At 40.4% G+C, this 24,476-nt stretch overlaps 1 protein-coding gene across 1 annotated transcript; it reads right to left on the bottom strand.

The window, feature by feature from the left end:
- Window positions 1–9,820: 9,820 nt before the first annotated feature.
- Window positions 9,821–23,087, bottom strand: frs3 (fibroblast growth factor receptor substrate 3). Its single transcript, XM_021568854.2, has 7 exons — window positions 22,808–23,087; window positions 20,055–20,179; window positions 19,871–19,959; window positions 17,649–17,835; window positions 17,160–17,321; window positions 14,940–15,064; window positions 9,821–14,755 (listed from the first exon to the last, which is right to left on the bottom strand). Exons 3-7 carry the CDS (start codon window positions 19,934–19,936, stop codon window positions 13,361–13,363), a joined length of 1,935 nt encoding a protein of 644 aa, XP_021424529.1. The 5' UTR covers window positions 19,937–19,959; window positions 20,055–20,179; window positions 22,808–23,087; the 3' UTR covers window positions 9,821–13,360.
- Between the last annotated feature and the right edge of the window lie 1,389 nt (window positions 23,088–24,476).

Genomic DNA, 24,476 nt, shown 5'->3' with positions numbered 1-24,476 from the left:
GTTACTTATATTTTAGATGACAATTCAGGCTTTCTAGAATGTAATTTCAGTCTTTAATTTGCATATATAATCATATATAATCAGACAGAAAAGGTTCATGGTAATACTAAGAAATTGTTTGGATTAGTAATAATTTACTTTCAACATGCATGTGTAAAGTTATATTGTCTGACATTTTTCCATTGACACTATTGTTGTTTTTTTGTAACCTAAGAAATAATTGAGGTTGAGTCATCAAAACTGAATGATCATATCCTGAAAATGTTTACTAATGAATGTAGCAACAGTCAGGTTGATACAAAAACCATATTAAATTAAATTGCCAGAACACCAACATGCCGTACAGTAATACCAGTAACACAATGTGAAACCAATGACAAACATAAGATTATTTCAAACAAATTTGATCAATTTATTAGTAATATTTTTAATTACAAATCATTTCAGATTTTAAAAAATGGGTTGATTAAATATGAACAATTTAAATGAGGGTTATTGGTCAAAGATTAAGACCAAAAGATGAAGCCTTGGATTTACAAACTACAGGCCACTAAATACCCTGGTTTAAATGAAGAAATGGATTTCTCACCCTTCCTGTAGGGTCGTGATGAGTCCATTTGCTGTCATCTAGTGGACATTTTGCTCTATTGCCCTCAGCTATGGTTAGACTGTTGTTGTTCATGTTTTGCTGTGTTCTAGTGTACAATGGTATATTTAGCTTTCTTATTCTTGACACTTCTCCCAGTCATATTTAAGATTAGAACTACCATTTAGTGTTCTCATACTTCTAGTTTGGAGTTGTATTTTTATGATAACATAGCTACAGTATTTCAATGTGTATAGTATTGCTTACTAGGTGTGTCCAATCAATTGTGTAACCACTCCCTCTTCCAATTAGGGCTAATTGATAAGCTGTTTAAAAGAGGACCTTGTATACCTTGTAGGACCTTGACCTCTTTTTTGTACTCCTTGACGAAGGCCATGCATCCGAAACGCATAATAAAAAAAAAAAAACTTTGTTTCTATTGAACATGCCATACTAATAAAGGCATTTTAATCAATTCTTGGTCCTCCTTTCTTTTAGATGAAGCCTATTGACTAAAATGTATCTTTCAAAACACAACATTGTCATACAAACATATAAAACATGTCCACTAGAACATTAGAAACACTAACATTGAACATGAACTTAAACTGTTTTCCTAACCATGAGTACTTCCAGATACTGTGGCAAATTTGAACTGATCTTTTGTTCACTGGCAGCAGCTCTGGCATCAGACAGACAATCTGGTCATCCCCATACCAGTTGATATCCTCTCTTGGGCTTGGCCAGCAGAACTTGTTGACACCATTCCTGTGCATGCACTTTACTTTGACATTATGTTCTTCAACCTCCAGTATAATGCCAGGGTATGGTTGTTCATCGTAGTTCAAGATACACTACTGTCCACTGTGGTGACTCGATGACATCTGGACAAAGTGGAGGTGAGGTATCCAGGTCAATGACATCTGGTTGATGTGGAGGTGAGAGATCATAGCCATTAGACAGCATGGGAACTTCTTGGAGTCCATTTTTATTTATTTTATTTTACCAGGTAAGTTGACAGAGAACACGTTCTCATTTACAGCAACGACCTGGGGAATAGTTACAGGGGAGATGAATGAGCCGAATGTAAGCTGGGGATGATTAGGGGACCATGATGGTATGAGGGACAGCCTGGGAATTTAGCCAGGACACTGGGGTTAACACCAAGACACCCGTTTAACGTCCCATCAGAAAGACGGGACCCTACACAGGGCAGTGTCCCCAATCACTGCGCTGGGGCATTGAGATATTTTTTAGACCAGAGGAAAGAGTGCCTCCTACTGGCATCCAACACCACTTCCAGCAGCATCTGGACTCCCATCCAGGGACTGACCAGGACCAACCCTGCTTAGCTTCAGAAGAAATCCAGCAGTAGGATGCAGGGTAGTACGCTGCTGGCTGTCCATAATATGGGCAACCCCACACGCCTTCCGCTGCTTGGCAGAGACAACTTACATCTCTATATTTTAGGGTTCGCATGGTTCCTTTCACGGTAACCAGAGATACCTCAGACATCTTCTGTGCCTTTCTTTCCACCTCTTCCTCGCTGATATAATGCAACTGTATTTGACTGTAAGAGTCCCTCAACTCCTGGTAGAAAGACATTGCTTCCGTTATGTCTCTGGCGTGGCGGACCAAGAGGTCGGCTGACCTCTTTAATGAACACCCCACTCCATCTGGAGCACCTTTACCGTGACTGGCTTCAAAACATGGTTCTGTGCAAACCATGTAAAAGTTGCCCTTCTATTTATATTGTGTGGCAGGACCATCACTGAAGAAATGAAGGTGTTGCACGGCAGGGTACTGGTGTTTTATCATGCCCAAGATGGGGTCCAGGTGAGCCCATATGGCTGCTGGATCATGTCTTCTGCTGGGTGTGCGTCCACCAGTGTGGAGCGTTAGTTGCTTGTGTGACCCCCCCAAAGTGAACTGACTGGATCTCTGAAGAATACTTGCAAGTGATGTGTGATTACAATATTGAAACAGTAATAAAATGATAATAAGTATTTTTTTTATATAATTGTTGAGGTTTTTATAAAACATTATGTTGAGAAAAAAGTTTGGGGTGTTATTGATTGTCACTGGCGTTATCGTCATGTCACTGGTGTTACCAGCAAGAACAGTAACACCAGTGACGATAACACCAGTGACAAATCTGCAGACAAGATGGCATATCGAAGATGGTGGCCACTGTAGCTCAAACCACACTTCTTAAATTGTAAATAAATCACTTAATGCAATTTTATCAATTAATTTAATCAATTTTCCTTTTCACTTACCATAAACTGTATAACACCAGTGACACATCTTAAGTCCTCACATGAAATTACCAAGTTAATCTTCAAATTGTTAACATATCAAAACAGTCCTGTCTACAATTAACCTTTGACACAGGAAGAATTTGTTAAGGATGTTGCATTTTTTCAAAGTGGTGGTTTTATACATTTTAACACCAGTGACATGAAATTAAGAAACAGCTATTACTTGTAAATTGTTTGTAATATTTATTTGATATTTTAGATTTTTAAGTAGTCCACTAAATAACTATAATACTTTCCTTTGTATTATGACATTTAAAGAGGGAGAAATATATTTTTTAACTCAAAATGTCACTAAACCATGACTCCTTACCAGAGGGACAAGACAATTTCATGGTACTGACCGTGCTCTACAATATATTTTTTTAAAACATGTTTGCAATATAACTGTCTTACATCTGTTTTATTAATAATAAAATACTTCAATTACAACAAAACAAAATGTTTTTTGTGTCATTATCTCACATTTTCTGGTGTTTTTCCTGATGAATAAGGCCGGGTTAGAAAGCCACCATTTTCGTAGAATGACCCAAATCGGCAATTTCTCAGTCTCTTAGTATTAGAGAAAACACTTTGAATGTATAACAGAAACATTTTCATGACAAGTTATGGATGAAATTGTTAAAATAACACAGAAACTTCTATTTTAGGGTGCATTTCTGAGATGTGCAGTGTAAAATAAAATATTAAAGACATTTTAAATAAAAAATGACTGCAGTTGAAGTGTCCAGGTGTAATGTTGTCATGCAGTACTTATTTTTGCCTAAAATCTTCTGAAATGTCCTTCATTCAGAGAATGTTAAGGTGCAGGTGTAAACTTTTCACTAGGTTACTGGGCCTGGTTACATATCCACCATAGTAGCAGGAACCGTGCAGAAAAGGACACTGTGAAAAGAAAATATACAAGCCAGCGTAGTATTGTTCGGGACAGCCCTATAGTGTGAATATGTTTACCAGCTTGTGTCATTAACATTTAACCCACTGGTTTGGAAACAAACTGTTTGGGTTTCTAAGATGATATCCTTCTCTGGGATTAACAGAGAACCATTAAAGGTAAACATATTTATCATAGATAATGTAGTTCAAAGATACCCATAGAAATGCGATGAGAACTCATTCTAGTTCTGTTAAGGTACCATTAACTACAGGAGTGTTTCTCAACCTGTTTGTATCATGGACTGGCAAGCTAGTGTTTGATCTTCTATAATCTTTCCTTCTTCGGGGGACTGATTACTGTACTTTCAAACCAGCACTGTAGAAGTGACCAAACTATTGTCAGGTTACCATTTCAGGTGCCGCTCATTGTCAGGAACCAGAGGTTGAGAAACGTTGGCCTATAGGATGTCAATGCTCAAAAGCATAACATTCACAACGTGATCTGTTACACTGCATGGGTTCTGCTGTTAACACTATGAACATGAATTATTGATCTCAAATTAATATTGGTTGGGATCTTTCCTCAACCGTCTTATATTACCGACACCAAACGGAGTAAAAACAATAAAAGCTCTGCTTTATTTTTGACACAATGGTTCATTAGCCATGAAACAAGACAGACAACACGACAACTATATAAGTCATATATATTTACAGCTGGATCAAAATCTCTAGTACTTACTACAAAACCATGCTCTCTGTACAGAACATCACAAAACGTGTTACACAGGCAGACACCAAGTGCATGCTCAAAGTAAAGAGGTAAACAATATTTCACTTGCCTAAAGCAGTCTCAAAATGAATATCATGTAGAATTTCAGGTTCTTCGTAAAACAAAGGTAAAACAGGATAACTAAGTAATAACCTATTAAAATGTAAATTCTCCACTCGTACTGAGAGAGTCATTTCATTTCAGCATGCCATGACACCCACCATCTCAGATTGTTCTGAAATGGTTTCTGTAGTTAGACACAGAGTAGATAAGCATTCCTGCAACATCATTTTTTTCAGAGACAATTTAAACTGAGAAATTAAGCTAATTTATTTAACCCAAATTGGCAATTTTAAATATATAGGATTCATATAACATTCAATAAACATAGTACCCAACATCAGATGGGTACCAAATATATTCTTAACCATGATTAAGACATGAGGGATCCAAATAAACGGTCAAAAGCTACCCACAGACCCACCAAACCCCACACCAAGCCCACCCAATGGCCAGTATACAGTATCAGTTCTCTATGTTTGACAAGTAGTATGAAGCTGCAACATTAAGTCATGTTTATTCATACTATGTAAAGTATTCTCAGCTAATTTTGTGTATTTTCCACCCTGTTCAGAGTCCAGCTAGTCTTCCATGAAATAAATGAAATGTTTACTTCTCTTAGCAACCTATTGCATCAGCCCAACTCTCTTTGAATAGTCCAACAACTGCCAGCTCACTAAGAGGGCTATCCCTATGGTGCAATTATCATATGAAGCCCAGCAATTTGATGGATAAATGGGCTAATGACTAAAATGTGACAACCCTAATACAATTATAAAATTATAAACCATTGCATGGTTATGTTTCAATAAAATGATTAGAAAACATCTCTATTTTTTGTCTGGATCAGTTAGACCCTTAGAGAACATAACATTGAAACTAAATCTGCGGTAGCCTAATGGTTTACTTGTTCACCACTAACTAATCCAGACCTTTTTTGAAGGAAATAAACCACACACACACAGGGGCCATTTCCTTGACACATATCAAGTCTAAGAGAAGTACAAACTGAATTGCTTTCATGGAGGACTGTCTTGAATTTTGAGAAGAAAAAAAAATTCATCATGAGCAAAAGCTATTGGTTTTCTACCCAAAGCTGAAAAGGACACGTTGTGATCCAATTAATAAATGCAGAACAATTTATAAAAGGGTGTGGCAATAGCAGGAGCAGTAGCCTCTAGTGGGCAAAACCTGGTACTTTCACACTAATTTATGGGGGGGACCACAAGCAATTTCAATGGCTAATTTCTCTAAACAGGGAAAGAAACAATCACCAAATTTACCAAGAATACATTACATAGTATGAATAAACAATACTGCAAGCCACAGCTTCATACTACATAGAGAACTGATACGGTATACTGGCCGTTGGGGTGGGCTTGGTGTGAGGTTTGAAATCCTCATGTCTTAATCATTGTTAAGAAGATGTTGGGTACTATATTAACTGAATATTATACCAATCCAGCAAATTAAAATTGCCAATTTGGGTGCAATCAATCAGCTCAAATGATCTTTCAACAAAATAATGTTGCAAGACTGCTTATCTAATCTGTTTCTAACTACAGAAACAACATTTCAGACCAATATTTGATGTGGGTGTCAAAATCCTATTTGTTGTGCTTTTTGAGGTGGAATGACTTTGAGGTCAATTTGAACATGTACAGGCAGCTGTTGATAATTTTGTCCAATGGAAAGATTCAGTGTAAAATGTAATTAAAATGGTCATCAAAATAAAATGTTCTTGGGCCTCCCGAGTGGCGCAGCGGTCAAAGGCACTGCATCACATAGATAGAGGCGTCACTACAGACCCTGGTTCGTTCTCGGGCTGTGTCAATTAGCCCAGCGTCGTCCAGGTTAGGGGAGGGTTTGACCAGGGGGGCTTTACTTGGCTCATCGTGCTCTAGCGACTTCTTGTGGTGGGCCGGACGCCTGCAAGCTGACCCTGGTCGTCAGTTGAACAGTGTTTCCTCCGACACATTGGTGCGGCTGGCTTCCAGGTTAAGCGGGCGGGTGTTTAGAAGGGCGGGTGTTTAGAAGCGCGGTTTGTCAGGGTCATGTTTCGAAGGACGCATGACTCGACCTTCGCCTACCGAGCACGTTGGGGAGTTGCAGCGATGATACAAGATCAAAAAAGGGGATAAAATACAAAAAATGTAAATACATTTCTTTACAGTAGAATTTTAATGTTGACATTACATTTAGTCACATACATATTTTCATACAAGTCCCGCTCTCAAATGGTTTATATACCATAACTCTCGCCAAATGGCATACATTCACCATTATAGCATTCACCAAATGGCATTCCTGTTTAGTTTTGTATTGGGACATGGGTGGGACAGGGACAGCGAGGGGTGCAGACAACATCCTGTATTATGCTGGACATCTTGTTTCAGCATGGTGGTATATAGAATGTTTTTTATCCCACAAATATAATGAGATGCTATGAGCTTCATCTTTCCACATTTCAATAGATGTAGCAAAAAGTAGCTTAGTTACAGTAACTCCAATGAAGATAAGAGAAGACCTTCACTGTGTCATACACACATACACACACACACACACACACACACAGTACACGTCAAAAGTGTGGACACACCTACACATTCAAGGGTTTTTCTTCTTTATTATTATTATTATTTTCTACATTGTAGAATAATAGTGAAGAAATCAAAACTATGAAATAACACATATGGAATCATGTAGTAACAAAAACGGTGTTAAACAAATCAATATATATATATATATATTTTTTTTTTATATACTTCAAAGTAGCCACCTACTTGATGATAGCTTTGCACACTATTGGCATTCTCTCAACCAGCTTCACCTAGAATGCTTTTCCAATAGTCTTGAAGGAGTTCCCACATATGCTCAGCACTTGTTGGCTGCTTTTCCTTCACTCTGCGGTCTAACTCATCCCAAAACATCTCAATTGGGTTGAGGTCGGGTGATTGTGGAGGCCTGGTCATCTGATGCAGCACTCCATCACTCTCCTTCTTTGTCAAATAGCCATTATACAGCCTGGAGGTGTGTTGGGTCATTGTCCTGTTGAAAAACAAATTATAGTCCCACTAAGAGCAAACCAGATGGAATTGTGTATCGCTTCAACAGGACAATGACCCAACACACCTCCAGGCTGTATAATGGCTATTTGACAAAGAAGGAGAGTGATGGAGTGCTGCATCAGATGACCAGGCCTCCACAATCACCCGACCTCAACCCAATTGAGATGTTTTGGGATGAGTTAGACCAAATTATAGTCCCACTAAGCGCAAACCAAATGGAATTGTGTATCGCTGCAGAATGCTGTGGTAACCATGCTGGTTAAGTGTGCCTTGACTTCTAAATAAATCACTGACAGTGTCACCAGCAAAGCACCCCCACACCATCACACCTCCTCCTCCAAGCTTCATGGTGGGAACGACACATGCAGAGATCATCCATTCACCTACTCTCACAAAGACACAGCGCTTGGAACCAAAGTCTCAAATTTGTACTTATCAGACAAAAGGTCAGATTTCATTGCTCATGATTCTTGGCCCAAACAACTCTCTTCTTATTATTAGTTTCCTTTACAGCAATTTGATCACGCAATCTCCTCTGAACAATCAATGTTGAAATGTGTCTGTTACTTGAACTCTATGAAGCATTTATTTGGGATGGAATTTCTGAGGCTGGTATCTCTGATAAACTCACTATCTGCAGCAGAGATAACTCTGGGTCTTCCTTTCCTGTGGCGGTCCACATGAGAGGCAGTTTCATCATAGTGCTTGATGGTTTTTGCAACTGCACTTGAAGAAACTTTCAAAGTTCTTGAGATTTTCCAGATTGACTGACCTTCATGTCTTAAAGTAATGATGGACTGTCATTTATCTTTGTTTATTTGAGCTGTTCTTACCATAATATGGACTGGGTCTTTTACCAAATAGGGCTAACTTCTGTATATCATCCTACCTTGTCACAACACAACTGACTGGCTCAAGCACATTAAGAAGGAAAGAAATTCCACAAATGAACTTTTAACAAGACACATCTGTTAATTGAAATTAATTCCAGGTGACTACCTCATGAAGATGGTTGAGAGAATTCCAATAGTGTGCAAAGCTATCATCAAGGCAAAAAGTATCTACTTTGAAGAAGATATTTTGATTTGTTTAACACTTTTTTGGGGGGATACAATTTCAAAGTTTTGATGTCTTCACTATTACTCTACAATGTAGAAAATAAAATAAAAAAAGGAAAACCCTTGAATGAGTAGGTGTGTCCAAACTTTTTACTGGTACTGTATGTATATATATATATATATACATACACACACAGACACACACACACACAGACACACACACACACACACACACACACACACACACACACATACATACAGAGAGATACATACTTACAAGAAATACAAATATACGTAGAAGAAACTCAGATTGCAAATTCTTTAAATTTAGACAACACTTCTGACCACTCACCTTTTTTCCCCCCAGCAAGGATAGAAACATTAAGCATAGTTGCCCTTCGTCTATATAGTCTCTCTTTGCTTATTACATTCATACCGAAGGTAAAACCAAGACCAGAGGGTGAGAGAGTCATTGGCATCTCTCAGGGAGAGTCCTATAGAGTTCCTAGTGAATCTCAGCCAGGTGTGTCCCTGGCCTGTCGTCAAAGTCATAGTACTAAACCACATTTGGCACTCAGTCAAATATTAGTGTACATCACAGTCATTTGCTTTGGCCTACCCAACCTTTATATCAACCAATCAACACATATTATTATCACCATTAACATACAGGTTCAACAGGTTTCAATTGCTCTGGCCTTATTGGACTAGAAGAGCATTAGCTCAGCATGTGATTGAATGAAAATAATGGACCCCTGTCTGCATCATCGTCACCCACCAGTGGATATTACACATGCATTCAATGGTAAATAAATAAACAAATGGACAAACAAACAAAAACATTTTGAAATACAGTACCAAATCACTGTAACATTCCTTAGATTTTGAGCTACTTTGTTTGTACCTTGGTAATATTATGGAACTAAGTGCATTTTGGACCTAGAGTGGCATTTTGAGGGGCTGTGGAAGGAAAATGACTTATTTTCTCATCATCCCGAGCATTGTAGCAAGCATCGCCACCTTGTGGTGGTCAGGCAGTTGTGATGAAATTACATAAAAGAGTAAAAAACTGTTTGTTTGAATTCAATTCTGGTCAGACTTTATTTTAAGATACACATATTAGCCACTAATTTGTAGTTTATAAGTGTGTATGTACGTAGCTCATAAGGCCTTTATTGTGTCTTATTAGCTATACATTAGGCCTCAATTAAGTGGTTTATTATTTAAACCGGACAATCCTTCATTGTTAATATTTTCTCACTTTTCAAAGGAAAATCAAAATGACAACATTGATATGACAAGATACGGCTCCCAAAAAGTCATTTCTGGACAATATTTCTGGTAACACTTTAGTATAAGGAACACATTTTAAGGTACTATTCCTGTGTACCTTTACAATTAAGTGTCACCAAATTGATAACAATGACTGACTAATGAATATACAGACTGTCAAACCATTAGAAACAGTCCGAACCACTGTATCAGTGCAAACACAGTACACAGAGATATTTGCCGTATGCCTTCTGACACCTAACCTGGCCCTTTAAAAGGCTTCGACATTCGAAAGCCACACGCTGTCCAGAAAGCTTGGCAACAGTCACTTATGGCACAATTAAGTCAGGTGTTGAATAAGCGCAAATTTGCTGTATAAGACAATCAAGAAAACAGAAACATACATTTTTTTTCACGTTCTAATCTAAGCATGTATACAATATCAAAGTTATAATATTGTCAACAGGGGGCCTGAGAGAGGTCTTAGTTCCAATGCTGATTCACATAAAAACAGGGGATCAAATACAACAGACCTGTGGAACCATTAACAACGCACCTCGAACCTCACACACATTGGTCTGAATAAACCTCATCTCCAACAATACATCTCTATTAAACCATTATTGCGAAATGTAAACACCCTTTAAATGTATCACGAAAATATATGTGTGCAAACGGATATATCCCTGTCTGAAAAATGTCTACAAACAGTGAGTAGACCTACGTATATCTTTCCATCAGATTAAATAAGCAGTTATGAGGATTACAGTTGCTAGGCCTGTGCTGCACCTTCAGCCACATTACTTCAGATTAGACAGCCAGATTGTAATGAAAACAAGGTTTGGTATGTGGATTGATCACACCAATCCAAGAGAAATAAGAAATAGAAATGAGAAATGAAAACTGATTTGAATTAAAACACATTTTCATACTGGTAGCCCTGATGCAGTGATCTTGAGTGAATACGAAAATGGTAGTTCCACTTACTAAACAATATGGGAAACAATCCTGCATAGCCACTACCATCCCTACCTCCTCTTACTGTCTGAACTTCTACCTTATAGCAGCATAAAACCACTGGAGTTGTGAAGACTAGAAAGATATAACGAATCCGTTGTCTCACTCCGATATGGCTGTCAATGTATAGCCTAGCCTATGAGGTGAAATGTGTCTTTCTTGCCCTTCCTTGTCCAGTTGACCTGGGTCAGCTAGACAGATTCATGAGGAGGAGTACAAAGGGTTAACAATATATAAACCCTGACCCTGTTCAGTATGTATCAAGCGTCTCAGAGTGGGAATGTTCTTGCCTTTTTCGATCATAATGAATACGATCACATGGACAGGGGAGACCTGATCCGAGATCAGCACTCCTACTCTTGATACATAGACCTCCAAGCTCTTCCCTTTGTTTTCGACATGTAGGCTAACTCCTTGCCTCTTAGCCCTCAGGTTTTCCATTACACATCCTAATGGCACATTGATTTGATTCATTACGTTCATACAGGTAACAGTAAAGATTTGGCACTTTAATATATTAATACAGTCTTTCTTCTTCAGAATGTAAGGTAATTAATTACAGGCATAACAATGGTATTACAATGGTGTCCCAGACAGTGTGACGATGACTGGTGATACTTTGGTCTCCAAATCACCTACTGGCTAGATTACGAAAAACTGTTTTGTCACATTTTTATGCAAAACAATCACCATATAGACATCTCAATGAATAAATAAATAAATACATATCCTCAGCCAAACGCTCAATGATATAAGACTTTCCATAAACAGTTAACATTAAACATACTGATATATTCCCCTTTAAAACAGACCCTCAGTTGACAACCCTCAGTTATCAATCTGATACTTACTAAAATAGTCAACCGGTCATTTTTATATGAGGTTATTATTAATATCTTTAAGCCATTATCACAGGTTATCAACTTCTTCTCTAAAAAAAAAATGTAAGTTGCTATAGGTCTCTATAATGTTTCAAAAAAAATAAAAAAAATACATCCATACAATATTTGGGTCTGTGTGATGACATCACCATCTCGAAGGAGTTTGTCAGATCACAACCTTTCTGTTGCTCCAGATGAGGGATTCGGAACTGTGGGGACTTCAAAGGTAAAAAAGTGCAAAGGTAACCATAGTTTAGGAATTAGATATGGATTCCTATTCAAGTGGAATGATATGGAGTCAGAGATTAATTAAATCGTCTCAATAGTTGTGTCGTGCGTGTGTGTGTGTGTGTGTGTGTGTGTGTGTGTGTGCGCGGATGTTGGAAATCTATCAACACACTGACTGTTTCATGCTATCAAGGTTACTATTATTTCCATTTTAGATTCAATTTCAACATGAAAAATGTATGATATTTAATATTGGATTAAGAGAGAAAATCTATTCAACATTTTTTTTCTGCTTTGGGGTCATTTTTTTGGGGGGGGGCTAAAAATATAATACTGGATAGGATGTAAGATTACAATTCCAAAGGATAATGTGCAAACTGTACTGATCTGTACTAATTCCTGAGGGCAGATAGTTATAAATAAATATCATCAACTGTCCTTTCTATCAGTCACGGGGTCAAAAAAGTGCTTGTGAGGTGAAGAATGCACATTATTATAATTCAATTGAGGGAATAACAAACTGTTTTCATGTCAGAAAATGTTCGGTCAATTTTACAATGTGGACCAGTAAACCTGAACTCAATAGGAGCCCATGTTCGTAAACGGGGAGGTCAAATAAATCAAACAACACTGAATGATAACGGAATGAGGAACCTAGCTACTTTATGATGGGCAATACTCTTACATCTAAAAATCAACCATCACTGGTCAAACACAAAGTTGGAGACCTGACTCGTCCATTCCTGCTCCCACCCTGAACCAAACCCGGGGCCTTGGCACTCAACGCAACCACCACAAAGCTTTTTAAAAAAAAGAACATTGCCAAAAGGTATAACCAAAAACAACGGTAGCTTAAGGGTTTCCCCATAAACCCAGCCAACCACGACCAAGGTTTCTGCTGCTAACTCAGATAGCATCTCACCACAGTCAGAAGGTGACCCACAATAATATGGCAACTTCAAACCAATCTTGCTCCATAAAGTGGAATATGCACAGATAAGTTTTAGTTCGTTTTCTAATTAGGTACCTGTATATGATCCAGCTGGCCAGGACAGGACAGGACAGAACAGGCAGGTGGCTGGATGAGAGTGAGGGGTCCAGTGTGCTGCTGAGTTGCCTATACCTGTCTGTCCAGCCAAGCGCTCCACCCAAACCTGTTTCTCTCTCTCTCTCTCTCTACTCCCTCCCTTCATCTTTCTCCATCTCTCCTCCTCCTCACTGCATCTACAGAGGCAGGTCTGTGCTGTTGTGGCGAGTCTTTCTCGATGTCCCATCGTCCCGGGGGAGGGCTTTCTGCAGGTTGGACATGGCTGCTGTCTTCTTCAGGTCAATCACAGCGTAGAACTCACTGCGCCGTGGGGCCTGCTGGGGGCCACATTTGAGGGGTGGTAGGCGCTGGTGCTGAGGCTGGGGCTGAGACTGGGCTCCCCCTCCTCCACCCCCCCCGAGGGTCTGGCAAGGCGGCTCCGCATCGAGGTCCACCTGGATATAGTTGAGCTGCCTCGACGGGGGCATGTGACCGTGCTCGCAGCCCTCCCCCCGACCAAACCCTCCTCCAGGCCGCCTACGGAAATCAAAGCTGAATATTCGGCCGCCCCGGTCCGGCTGGCGGTGGCAGGGCTGGAGGTGCTGGGGTTGAGGGGGGCAGGCATGTCGCAGCCGGCTGGGCTGGACCTGAACCTGGACCTGCTCTGTGTTGACATAGTTCTGCAAGGCGTCACGGTGGATCCCCCCCCTCCCCAGCCCTTCCTGGTGGTACCCGTTGGGCGTCCCCGGACCCTCCGAAAACTCGTACTCGTCAAAGTCCTCCTCCTCTTCCTCGTACTCCTCCTCATCCTGCTCCTCGTCATCCTCGTCCTGCTCCTCGTCTCTCTGCAGGGCACGGTACTCCCACACCGGGGGCAGTGACGGCAGGTTCTCGTAGTTGAGCAGAGCTGTCCGCCGGTGACCACCGCCCATCCCCGCGCCCCGCTCACAGGGGTACCCCTGGGGGGGCAGAGAAGATGGGCCATGGGGGTGCGGGTTGAGGGGATGTGATTGTGGGTGAGAGTGACTGTCTCCGGTGGTGCTGCTGCTGCTGCTGGAGCCCACAGACTGGGACATGCTGCTGGGGCTAAGTCTCAGCCTGCGGCCCCCCCTCAGGCCGTTGATATTCTCGTAGGTGAGCTGGCAGCCCTCCTGGTGTTCGTGGCCAGGGTGCCGGTGCATCACGTGGTGGTAGTGAGGGTGGTGATAGGAGTGGGAGTTGTACACGTGCAGAGGAGGCTCGTCCCCCTCTGTCTCTGAACCTGTGGCGCCCTCTACAGGCCGCATGGCGTGTGGATTGTGGCCCCCGTGCCTCTCTCTCTCTCTCTCCAGCAGGTGGCGCTGTGCAGGGGTGGGTCCCAGCATGAATTTGACCTCCTGAGAGGAAGGCTGAAGGAATACCTGGGGTTCCTTGCGTTGTTCCTCGAGGGGACAACAGTGCATGCTGGTCTGCCCACCTCCTGGGACCACGACAGGCATGGCTCCCCGGGTTGACTCGGGGAAGGAAGTGGGCCGCACCTCGGGTAGGGAGTGTACACAGTGTCGACTGGAGAGTTCCCCATCCACAGTAACGGTATTCACATAGGTGTGAGCCTGCAGAAGGAGAGGGAGAAGGAGACCGAGAGAGCGAGAGAGAGAGAAAAGAGATATTGGCAAGGACTTCCCTAGGATATTACCGACATATTGCGAGGTGAAGAGTCAGCAGTGGTTACAGTGCGGCTTGATCCGGCACTATAATCAGAAAATCATACTATAGATGGTTAGGGGTCAGTCTTACCTGGTCCTCCAGGCCCATGTGGCTGTGGCCGTGGGGGTCGTCAGTTAGAGAGGGCTGGGAGGATTCAGCTCTCATGGGATACCCCGGGTACCCGTTGGGAAAACCCTGGACAGGGAATGCTGGAGCTGAAGACAGAGAACAATACACAGTGTTGAATGGGAGTCTGGGTGAATGAGGTTAGATGTTTTTTATGTCTAATGGTGTGTGTGTGTTTCAGGGTCACCGTAAATCGGTAATAGCTGGCTTTTGGCGGGGGGGAAAGTATGAAAAGCCGCTAAATAAAATTGCCGCCGGCCAATTGTTCGGGAGAAGAAGAAAAATCTCATTGCAAAATAAGACTTTTAAGCCTATTCATTGACGGAAATACCAGGCTATGTAAATTCATTTGACTGGTCATGCTTATCGGTCTATATGTTCATTTGCATAATTTTGTGGAATTAAATTGGTGCATACGTGTTTTCGTTAGTTCTTAAGTATCTTATTTATCAAATGCGCACAGCATGCAGATATAGAGCCTAGTTTCAGTGGAAAATCTGTCAGACAGCAGGAGAGCTTCTGCTACAGCTCCTCAAACAGATTGTTCGTTGCTGCTGTAGTGAAACGTGCTTTAATAAGCCCAATCATTGCGCAACAATTCTAAATACAATCGCATGTTAAAAACAGTTTTAATGGCCACGATTAAAAAGAGCTACTATTTTTATTTCTCAACTGGTAGCCTAATTGAAGTGCGCTTCCCATTTGCCAATTAAGTGCATCTACAGTATATGCAACGTTACGCAGGCTTCAGTGTGTCACACACCCCCTTGCAACAAGCTGGAGGCAGTAAGCATTTTGAAACCATACACTTATTTGTTTGAAACCTGAATGTTTTACGTCATATTATGAGGCATCTCTTACCTTGCTTCAAAGTAGCCTAGCCAAAATCTGACCATTTTGTGGAGGCAATTATTTTATAAAAAGACTTCCACATTACAGCCAGTAACATATTTCTCTCATGTTCTATTGGTTTTCAAATCAACTTTCATTAATTGTCCAGTAGCCAAAGGCACAATCTTAGTCATATTAGCAACCCATGTTATTTGTTAAATCTTTAGATTTCCCCTCTATCTAAATTTAAACGTACAGTTTCGTATTCTAAGTTTCACATGAAATCGCTTGCATGTGCAGCACAGTGTTTTCCTGCAAATGTCTTTCTTTGGCATTATGTGACAAACATTCGCGTGTAGCCTACTGCCATGTGCCCATTGCTGCGCTTATAATGTGAAGAAATTATAGTTTAGCAACATTTTAAGCTAAACGTTCTGGTCTGTTGCATCAGCCTCAATTATTTTTTACATGTATTTTTATGTAGCCTGGTTGTATAAATTTGGGATCTATTGTCCCACAACTGTCCCAGAGTCTGTTTGGAATAGGCTATTTCTTTCTTGCACAGAACGACAAGCTGACAAATAGAAGAGGTAAACTTTTCTACCAAGGGGGATAGTAGATTGACATAGGCTAGTGATTTTGCTGTTCGTTACTTGTCTTGTTGGCTGAGGAAATGTGGACAGTTATTCTAACATCTTCAAAGTGCGCATCAGAATTAGGTAGGAAGGACACACGCCATTGCATCCTCGAGTTGCATGTTCTGTTAAGATGAACGACCATAATCTAAATGTGATTTCGGTAATTCTAAGCACCTAATCAGGTTATGCAGCCAATTTCGCAAATGTGAAATTCGCAAATGTCTGGTCAATTAAAATGCTACCGGTCAATTGTCCGGTGCCACATTTTCCTAAAGGAAACCCTGGTGTGTGTCTATGTTTGTGGTGTATTGCACAGACTGATTTGTAATGTAACCTTTGTTTTACCCACAAGTCATTGTACTTTCTACCCTTCCACCTCCCTGTCTGCTCTATCCACCTCCCTCCCTGCCTCTGAACAGGTTGGAGCACGGAAACTGGGTTTGACGAAATAATTTACTGTAAGACATTTCGACACCAGATCCCTGATCTCTGGAATTATTACGGAGTTTTCCCCCCCAAAATTATTTTCAAAACATAAAAAACATATTCTCAGCTTTAGCGTCACATCTGTCCTGCATTGCAGTGAAATTGCTACACAAACACCTTCACAGCATTCAACAAAAGCAAAGAAGCAATCATGTACTGTATGTGTGTACTGGATGTTTGTGTGTGTGTGTGTGTGTGTGTGTGTGTTTATATTTGTGTTTGTGCTTACTGTTGGGTGTCTGTGGGGTGCGAGGCATGTCTATCTCTCGTGCGTGTCCACTGCCGGTCATGATCATAGGCTCCTCCACCACATTGATACTGTTGCACTGCATCAGCTCCTGGAGGAGGTTAAAGATCTCCTCCGCACGAGAACATTTAAACGCAAAGATTCCTGCACGACCACAGAGAAAACACACACATACATGTTTAAGTTATCTTAAATTAATCTAAAACTGTTCCTGACCAAAAAAAGAAAACCCAGAAGCAAATGTAGAAGTTATCTGAAACAATTCACTCATTGACAACAACCAACTTTAGGCGTCTAATATAACAGCAGCTATCTAATCAGTTAAGTACAATTCTCCCATTACAATTGTGGTTAATTTTCATACAAAAGTAGAACAAGTAGAGCACTGCATATACACACGTACGTACACACATTTCATAGGGCAACATTTTGTCTATGTAGTGTTAGCTAGGCCAGGTGGTTCAGACTCACCCTGTCCAGTCTGGCAGCGCCGGCCACTCTCGAATGAGAAGAGGTTGGAGTCGTAGCCGTAGCGCCGCAGACACAGGTAGGGCCACCGGATGGCATCCCTCTTGCGCGTGTGCAGGATGAGCTCGGTCTCGGTGAGCTCCATGGTCCCAGAGCCCAACTCATTCCCCTCGTCATCCACATTGGTTACCTGGAAAATACCAAAAAGTACAATCAAGTTATCCCAATCAGGTTTGTGGTCCCACTTTACAACTTATAAAGGCTTTATTTAGTATACATATAGTCTTTGTATGCACGACATAGATGCAGAGCATAAATATGTGGCTAATTTGTATTTGGAGGTACATTGTCTATAATGCAGACATGAACTGTATGTATACAAAAGGTTAACAGAGCACAGTACAGATATTAGGTATTGTTAGATAGCTGGATAGCTGACTATCCATTGCTCTATGTGAGCCATAATAGCCTGGGGTACAGGATAAAAAAACAGGAAAGAACAGTTCCTCATAACAATAATATACCATGGACGACACTCTTAGAAAAAAAGCTGCTATCTAGAACCTAAAAGGTTATTTGGCTGTCCCCATAGGAGAACCCTTTGAAGAACCCTTGTTGGTTCCAGGTCGATCGATTAATGGCCGATTAATTAGGGCCGATTTCAAGTTTTCATAACAATCGGAAATCGATCTTTTGGGGCGACGATTTTGCAGATTTTTGATTTTTAATACCTTTATTTAACTAGGCAAGTCAGTTAAGAACACATTCTTATTTTCAATGACGGCCTAGGAACGGTGGGTTAACTGCCTTGTTCAGGGGCAGAACGGCAGATTTTCACCTTGTCAGCTCGGGGGACCCAATCTTGCAACCTTACAGTTAACTAGTCCAACGCTCTAACCACCTGCCTCTCATTGCACTCCTCGAGGAGACTGCCTATAATGCGAATGCAGTAGAAGCCAAGGTAAGTTGCTAGCCAGCATTAAACTTATCTTATAAAAACCATAAACACCAATGCCTTTCTTAAAATCAATACACAGATGTATATATTTTTAAACCTGCATATTTAGCTAAAAGAAATCCAGGTTAGCAGGCAATATTAACCAGGTGAAATTGTGTCATTTCTCTTGCGTTCATTGCACGCAGAGTCAGGGTATGTGCAACAGTTTGGGCCGCTTGGCTCATTGCGAACTAATTTGCCAGAATTTTATGTAATTATGACATAACATTGAAGGTTGTGCAATGTAACAGGAATATTTAGACTGGATGCCACCCGTTAGATAAAATACGTAACGGTTCCGTATTTCACTGAAATAATAAACGTTTTGTTTTCGAGATGATAGTTTCCGGATTCGACCATATTAATGACCAAAGGCTCGTATTTCTGTGTGTTATTATGTTATAATTAAGTCTATGATTTGATAGAGCAGTCTGACTGAGCGATGGTAGGCAGCAGCAGGCTCGAAAGCATTCATTCAAACAACACTTTCGTGCGTTTTGCCAGCAGCTCTTCGCAAGCACAGCGCTGTTTATGACTTCAAGCCTATCAGCCTAATGGCTGGTGTAACCGATGTGAAATGGCTAGCTAGTTAGCTATATTAACTGCAACCTAAAACCTCTTACCTTGGAATATTGAAGTCTCATGTTAAAAGGAACCACCAACTTTCATATGTTCTCATGTTCTGTGCAAGGAACTCAAACGTTAGCTTTTTTACATGGCACATATTGCACTTTTACTCCTCCAATACTTTGTATTTGCATTATTTAAACCAAATTGAACCTGTTTCATTATTTATTTGAGGCTAAATTGATTTTTATTGATGTATTATATTAAGTTAAAATAAGTGTTCATTCAGTATTGTTGTAATTGTCATTATTACAAATTTTAAAAAATTAATTGTCCGATTAATTGGTATTGGCTTTTTTTGGTCCTCCAATAATCGGAATCGGTGTTGAAAAATCCTAATCGGTTGACCTCTATTCCAGGTATAACTCTTTTGGTTCAAATTAGAACCGTTTCGGGTTCCATGTAGAACCCTTTCCACAGAGGGTCCTACATGGAACCAAATATGGTTCTACCTGCAACCAAAAGTGGTTTTACCTGGAAGCAAAAAAGGTTATCCTATGGGGACAGCCAAAGAACCCTTTTTGAACCCATTTTTCTAAGAGCGTAGGTAGCCGATACACCACACACTAGGTAGCCAACAGATGAGGGTTTAGAGATTAACCTTGAATTTAGTGAGATGGTTGTCTTGGATGGGGTCTCTGTATAGACAGCTCCAACAGCTCCCCATAGCTTCAGCAGGACAGCTGAAACCTACAGTACAGAGGGAAAGATACAGTAGATAGACATTACCCCATGAACACACACACACACACACACACACACACACACACACACAGTATTCCTACCCAGTCCAGGCCATCAGTGGGAGTGATCCCAGCATCAATCCCAGAGTCCTCTGCTGGGTGTCATGGTTGAGAGAGAGCTAGTAGGTTTGATGGAAATCTTCAACAGGAGCAGTATTTTCTCCCTCCTGCAAGAGAGGAGAGTAACATGGTTAAATAATGCAAAGAAGGTTTACTACTGGGCGTGTATTCATAACGTGTCTCAGAGTAGGAGTGCTCATCTAGGATCATGCACCCCTCTAATCAATAATGATCTAAAAAGCTAAACTGATCCTAGATCAGAACTCCTACTCTTAGACACCTTATGAATATGTGCCCAGGTTTACAATATACAGTACCAGTTAAAAGTTTGGACACACCTACTCATTCAAGTGTTTTTCTTTATTTTTTACTCATTTCTACATTGAAGAACAAATAGTGAAGACATCAAAACTATTTAATAACACATCTGGAATCATGTAGTAACAAAAAAAAGTGTTTAATATTTGAGATTCTTCAAAGTAGCCACTTTTTGCCTTGATAGTTTTGCACACTCTTGGCATTCTCTCAACCAGCTTCATGAGGTAGTCACCTGGAATGCATTTCAATTAACAGGTGCGCCTTGTTAAAAGTTAGTTTGTGGAATTTCTTTCCTTCTTAATGTATTTGAGCCAATCAGTTGTGTTGTGACAAGGTAGGGGTGGTATACAGAAGTTAGCCGTATTTGGTAAAAGACCAAGTCCATATTATGGCAATAACCGCTCAAATAAGCAAAGAGAAATGAAAGTCCATCATTACTTTAAGACATAAAGGTCAGTCAATCCGGGAACATTTTAAGAACTTATAAAGTTTCTACAAGTGCAGTCGCAAAAACCTTCAAGCACTATGTTGAAACTGGCTCTCATGAGGACCGCCACAGGAAAGGAAGACCCAGAGTTACCTCTGCTGCAGAGGATAAATTCATTAGAATAACTGCACTTCATATTACAGCCCAAATAAATGTTTCACAGAGTTCAAGTAACAGACACATGTCAACATCAACTGTTCAGAGGAGACTGCGTGAATCAGGCCTTCATGGTCGATTCACGCAGTCTTCATGGTCTGCTGAGTCCAACATTTGAGGCTTTTGGTTCCAACCACCTTTCTCTCTGTGTGACGCAGAGTAGGTGAACAGATGATCCCTGCATGTGTGTTTCCCACCGTGAAGCATGGAGTTAATGGTGTGATGGTGTGGGGTGCTTTGCTGGTGACACTGTCAGTGATTTATTTAGAATTCAAGGCACCCTTAACCAGCATAGCTACCACAGCATTCTGCAGTGATACGCCATCCCATCTGGTTTACGCTTAGTGAACCAGACTATCATTTGTTTTTCAAAAGGACAATGACCCAACACACCTCCAGGCTGTGTAAGGGCTATTTGACCAAGAAGGAGAGTGATGGAGTGCTGCATCAGATGTCCTGGCCTCCACAATTACCTGACCTCAACCAAATTGAAATGGTTTCGGGTGAGTTGGACTGCAGAGTGAAGGAAAAGCAGCCAACAAGTGCTCAGCATATGTGGGAACTCCTTCAAGACTGTTGGAAAAGCATTCCAGGTGAAGCTGGTTGAGAGAATGCCAAGAGTGTGCAAAGCTGTCATCAAGGCAAAATGAAGCTACTTTGAAGAAACTCAAATATAAAATATATTTAGATTTATTTCACATTTCTTTGATTACTACATGATTCCATATGTGTTATTTCATAGTTTTGATGTCTTCATTATTATTCTACAATGTAGAAAATAGTCAAATAAAGAAAAACCCTTGAATGAGTAGGTGTGTCCAAACGTTTGACTGGTACTGTATTTAATACATTTTTAATGACCAAAGTGAAGTTTGAGTAAAACAACAAGTCTATCACCCAAACTATGTGTATGAAGTCGACTAGGCCTAATTCATCACCTGTATACCAGAAATAAATGAGGACAAAATTATCCAAGATAAAACCAGACATTAGAAGTGTGGGTCATAAATCCAAAGCCTTTAGAGTAGTCTGGTGTCACCCTTGGGACCAGAGATAAATAATAGCATGTCAGCTGGCCCAGATATTGGTATTTCCACTACTATGATGCATCGTGTATTTTAATTGATGGTCATGTTGCATTTGCTACATTAACATGTTTATTAGGCCTACCATGTTATAACTTTAGAAGCTGTCAATATGTCTTACCTGCCCCTAATATGAGACAAATGCTTTGATCATTCACACACGTGATTTCTGTTAGGGCTTACATACAACATGTATACAAAATATAGACTACGGTAATCATTTGTGGTGTTTATTAATAACATAAGTAGCCTCTATCACGGTGCTGACATTCGCGATCCTGTCCTGATGTGATATAGGTTCTACCCTGTATTATTAAGCGGGAGGAAAACGTCATTCCTTTTCAAAAGAGATGCTATAGCCATAATCAATAAGGCACTTAATATTATTGATTTCATTTCGGCATCCAGACACTAAGAAAACACAACGCATGGGGATATCTCAAAATAAAAAAAATACAATGAATCGAGACGTCGCCATACAAACGCACGATGACACCGACTGCATTCATCAATTTACAGCGCAACAGACGAACAGGTTTGATTGTAACATAACAGTTTTTTTGTGTATGAAACACTGCACTGACATTGTTTGTCTGTGAAAATGGGAGGGGAAACATATGAGAAAGCCATATCGCAGATATAACAGGTTTACTAGCTAAATGAAACATATAGCAGCGGTTGCTACTCACATGTTTGGCAAGGATTGTTAGGCTGGCTATACGAATCGGGAACGATCAAGGCTGCAAATTGTTGTCAACGGCGGCTGCGAGAGCTGGTCAGCTAGGATTCGGTTTCTGATGCTATTGGATATGACACTTGCTTAATAAGAAAGAAAAATAAATTACGTGAAATTAAAGCAATAAACTGTTGTTGTTTTTTCCCCTTTACGCCCCCTGCTGCAGCACGGGCCTCTCTTTGACATTTCCCGACCACCGGGTTGAGAGTTCACAATCAGACAACGAGGTTTTGTGGAGCGACAAGAAGGTATAGAACGCTGGAGGACTGAATGTGATGCTGAAGGTATAAATATGGTTTTCTATAGGACGGTGAGTTACTGTAGGTGGAGAAAATCATCCCAGTATGATCAGAAGAGGCCTTTCCATCCATAGCCTAATGCTCTGTGAGCACTGAGTCACGAACCATTCCAATCTTCCATTAGAAGAATAATGAGAAAAAAAACATGCTTCATAGTTTGAAGGTCATCTACTTTTACCTAATTCATCACCAGGTGTACACTACTGGACCATGCTGGTTTGTATAGGCCTAAAGGGAGTAATATCACTGCCCTTCAACCTTATATTTTATTATGTTCTATTCTATTCCTATTCTGTGATATTCTATGTGATATCCAAGTACATTAAATGGAATATAATAAGATATAATATCTTTATATATTTTATATGTACACTACCATTCAAAAGTTTGGGGCCACTTAGAAATGTCCTTGTTTTTTAAAGATTTTTTTTTTTTTAAATCAATTAAAATAACATCAAATTGATCATAAATACAGTGTAGACATGGTTAATGTTGTAAATGACTATTGTAGCTGGAAACGGCAGATTTTTTTATGGAATATCTACATAGGCGTACAGAGGCCCATTATCAGCAACCATCACTCCTGTGTTCCAATGGCACGTTGTGTTAGCTTATCCAAGTTCAGCATTTTAAAAGGCTAATGGATCATTAGAAATCCCTTTTGCAATTATGTTAGCACAGCTGAAAACTGTTGTTCTGATTAAAGAAGCAAAAAAACTGGCCTTCTTTAGACTAGTTAAGTTTCTGAAGAATCAGCATTTGTGGGTTCGATTATAGGCCCAAAATGGCCAGAAACAAAGAGCTTTCTTCTGAAACTCGTCAGTCTATTCTTGTTCTGAGAAATGATGGCATTGAGAAACTGAAGATTTCTTACAAAGCTGTGTACTACTCCCTTCACAGAACAGCGAAAACGGGCTCTAACCAGAATAGAAATAGGAGTGGGAGGTGCACAACTGAGCAAGAGAAGTACATTAGAGTGTCTAGTTTGAGAAACAGGCACCTCACAAGTCCTCAACTGCCAGCATCATTAAATAGTACCCACAAAACACCAGTCTCAACGTGAACAGTGAAGAGGCGACTCCGGGATGCTGGCCTTCTAGGCGGAGTTGTAAAGAAAAGCCATATCTCAGACTGGCCAATAAAAATAAAGGATTAAAATGGGCAAAATAACACAGACACTGCACAGAGGAACTCTGTTATTGCACATATGTAATCATGTAGTAACCAAAAAAGTGTTAAACAAATCAAAATATATTTTATATTTGAGATTCTTCAAAGTAGCCACCTTTTGCCTTGACAGCTTTGCACACTTTTGTCATTCTC

This window comes from Oncorhynchus mykiss, chromosome 17, assembly GCF_013265735.2.
Source record: "Oncorhynchus mykiss isolate Arlee chromosome 17, USDA_OmykA_1.1, whole genome shotgun sequence".
Taxonomy (NCBI): Eukaryota; Metazoa; Chordata; class Actinopteri; order Salmoniformes; family Salmonidae; genus Oncorhynchus; species Oncorhynchus mykiss.
Note: the sequence above shows the minus strand (reverse complement) of the source record. Positions and strands in the feature narration are given on the sequence as shown.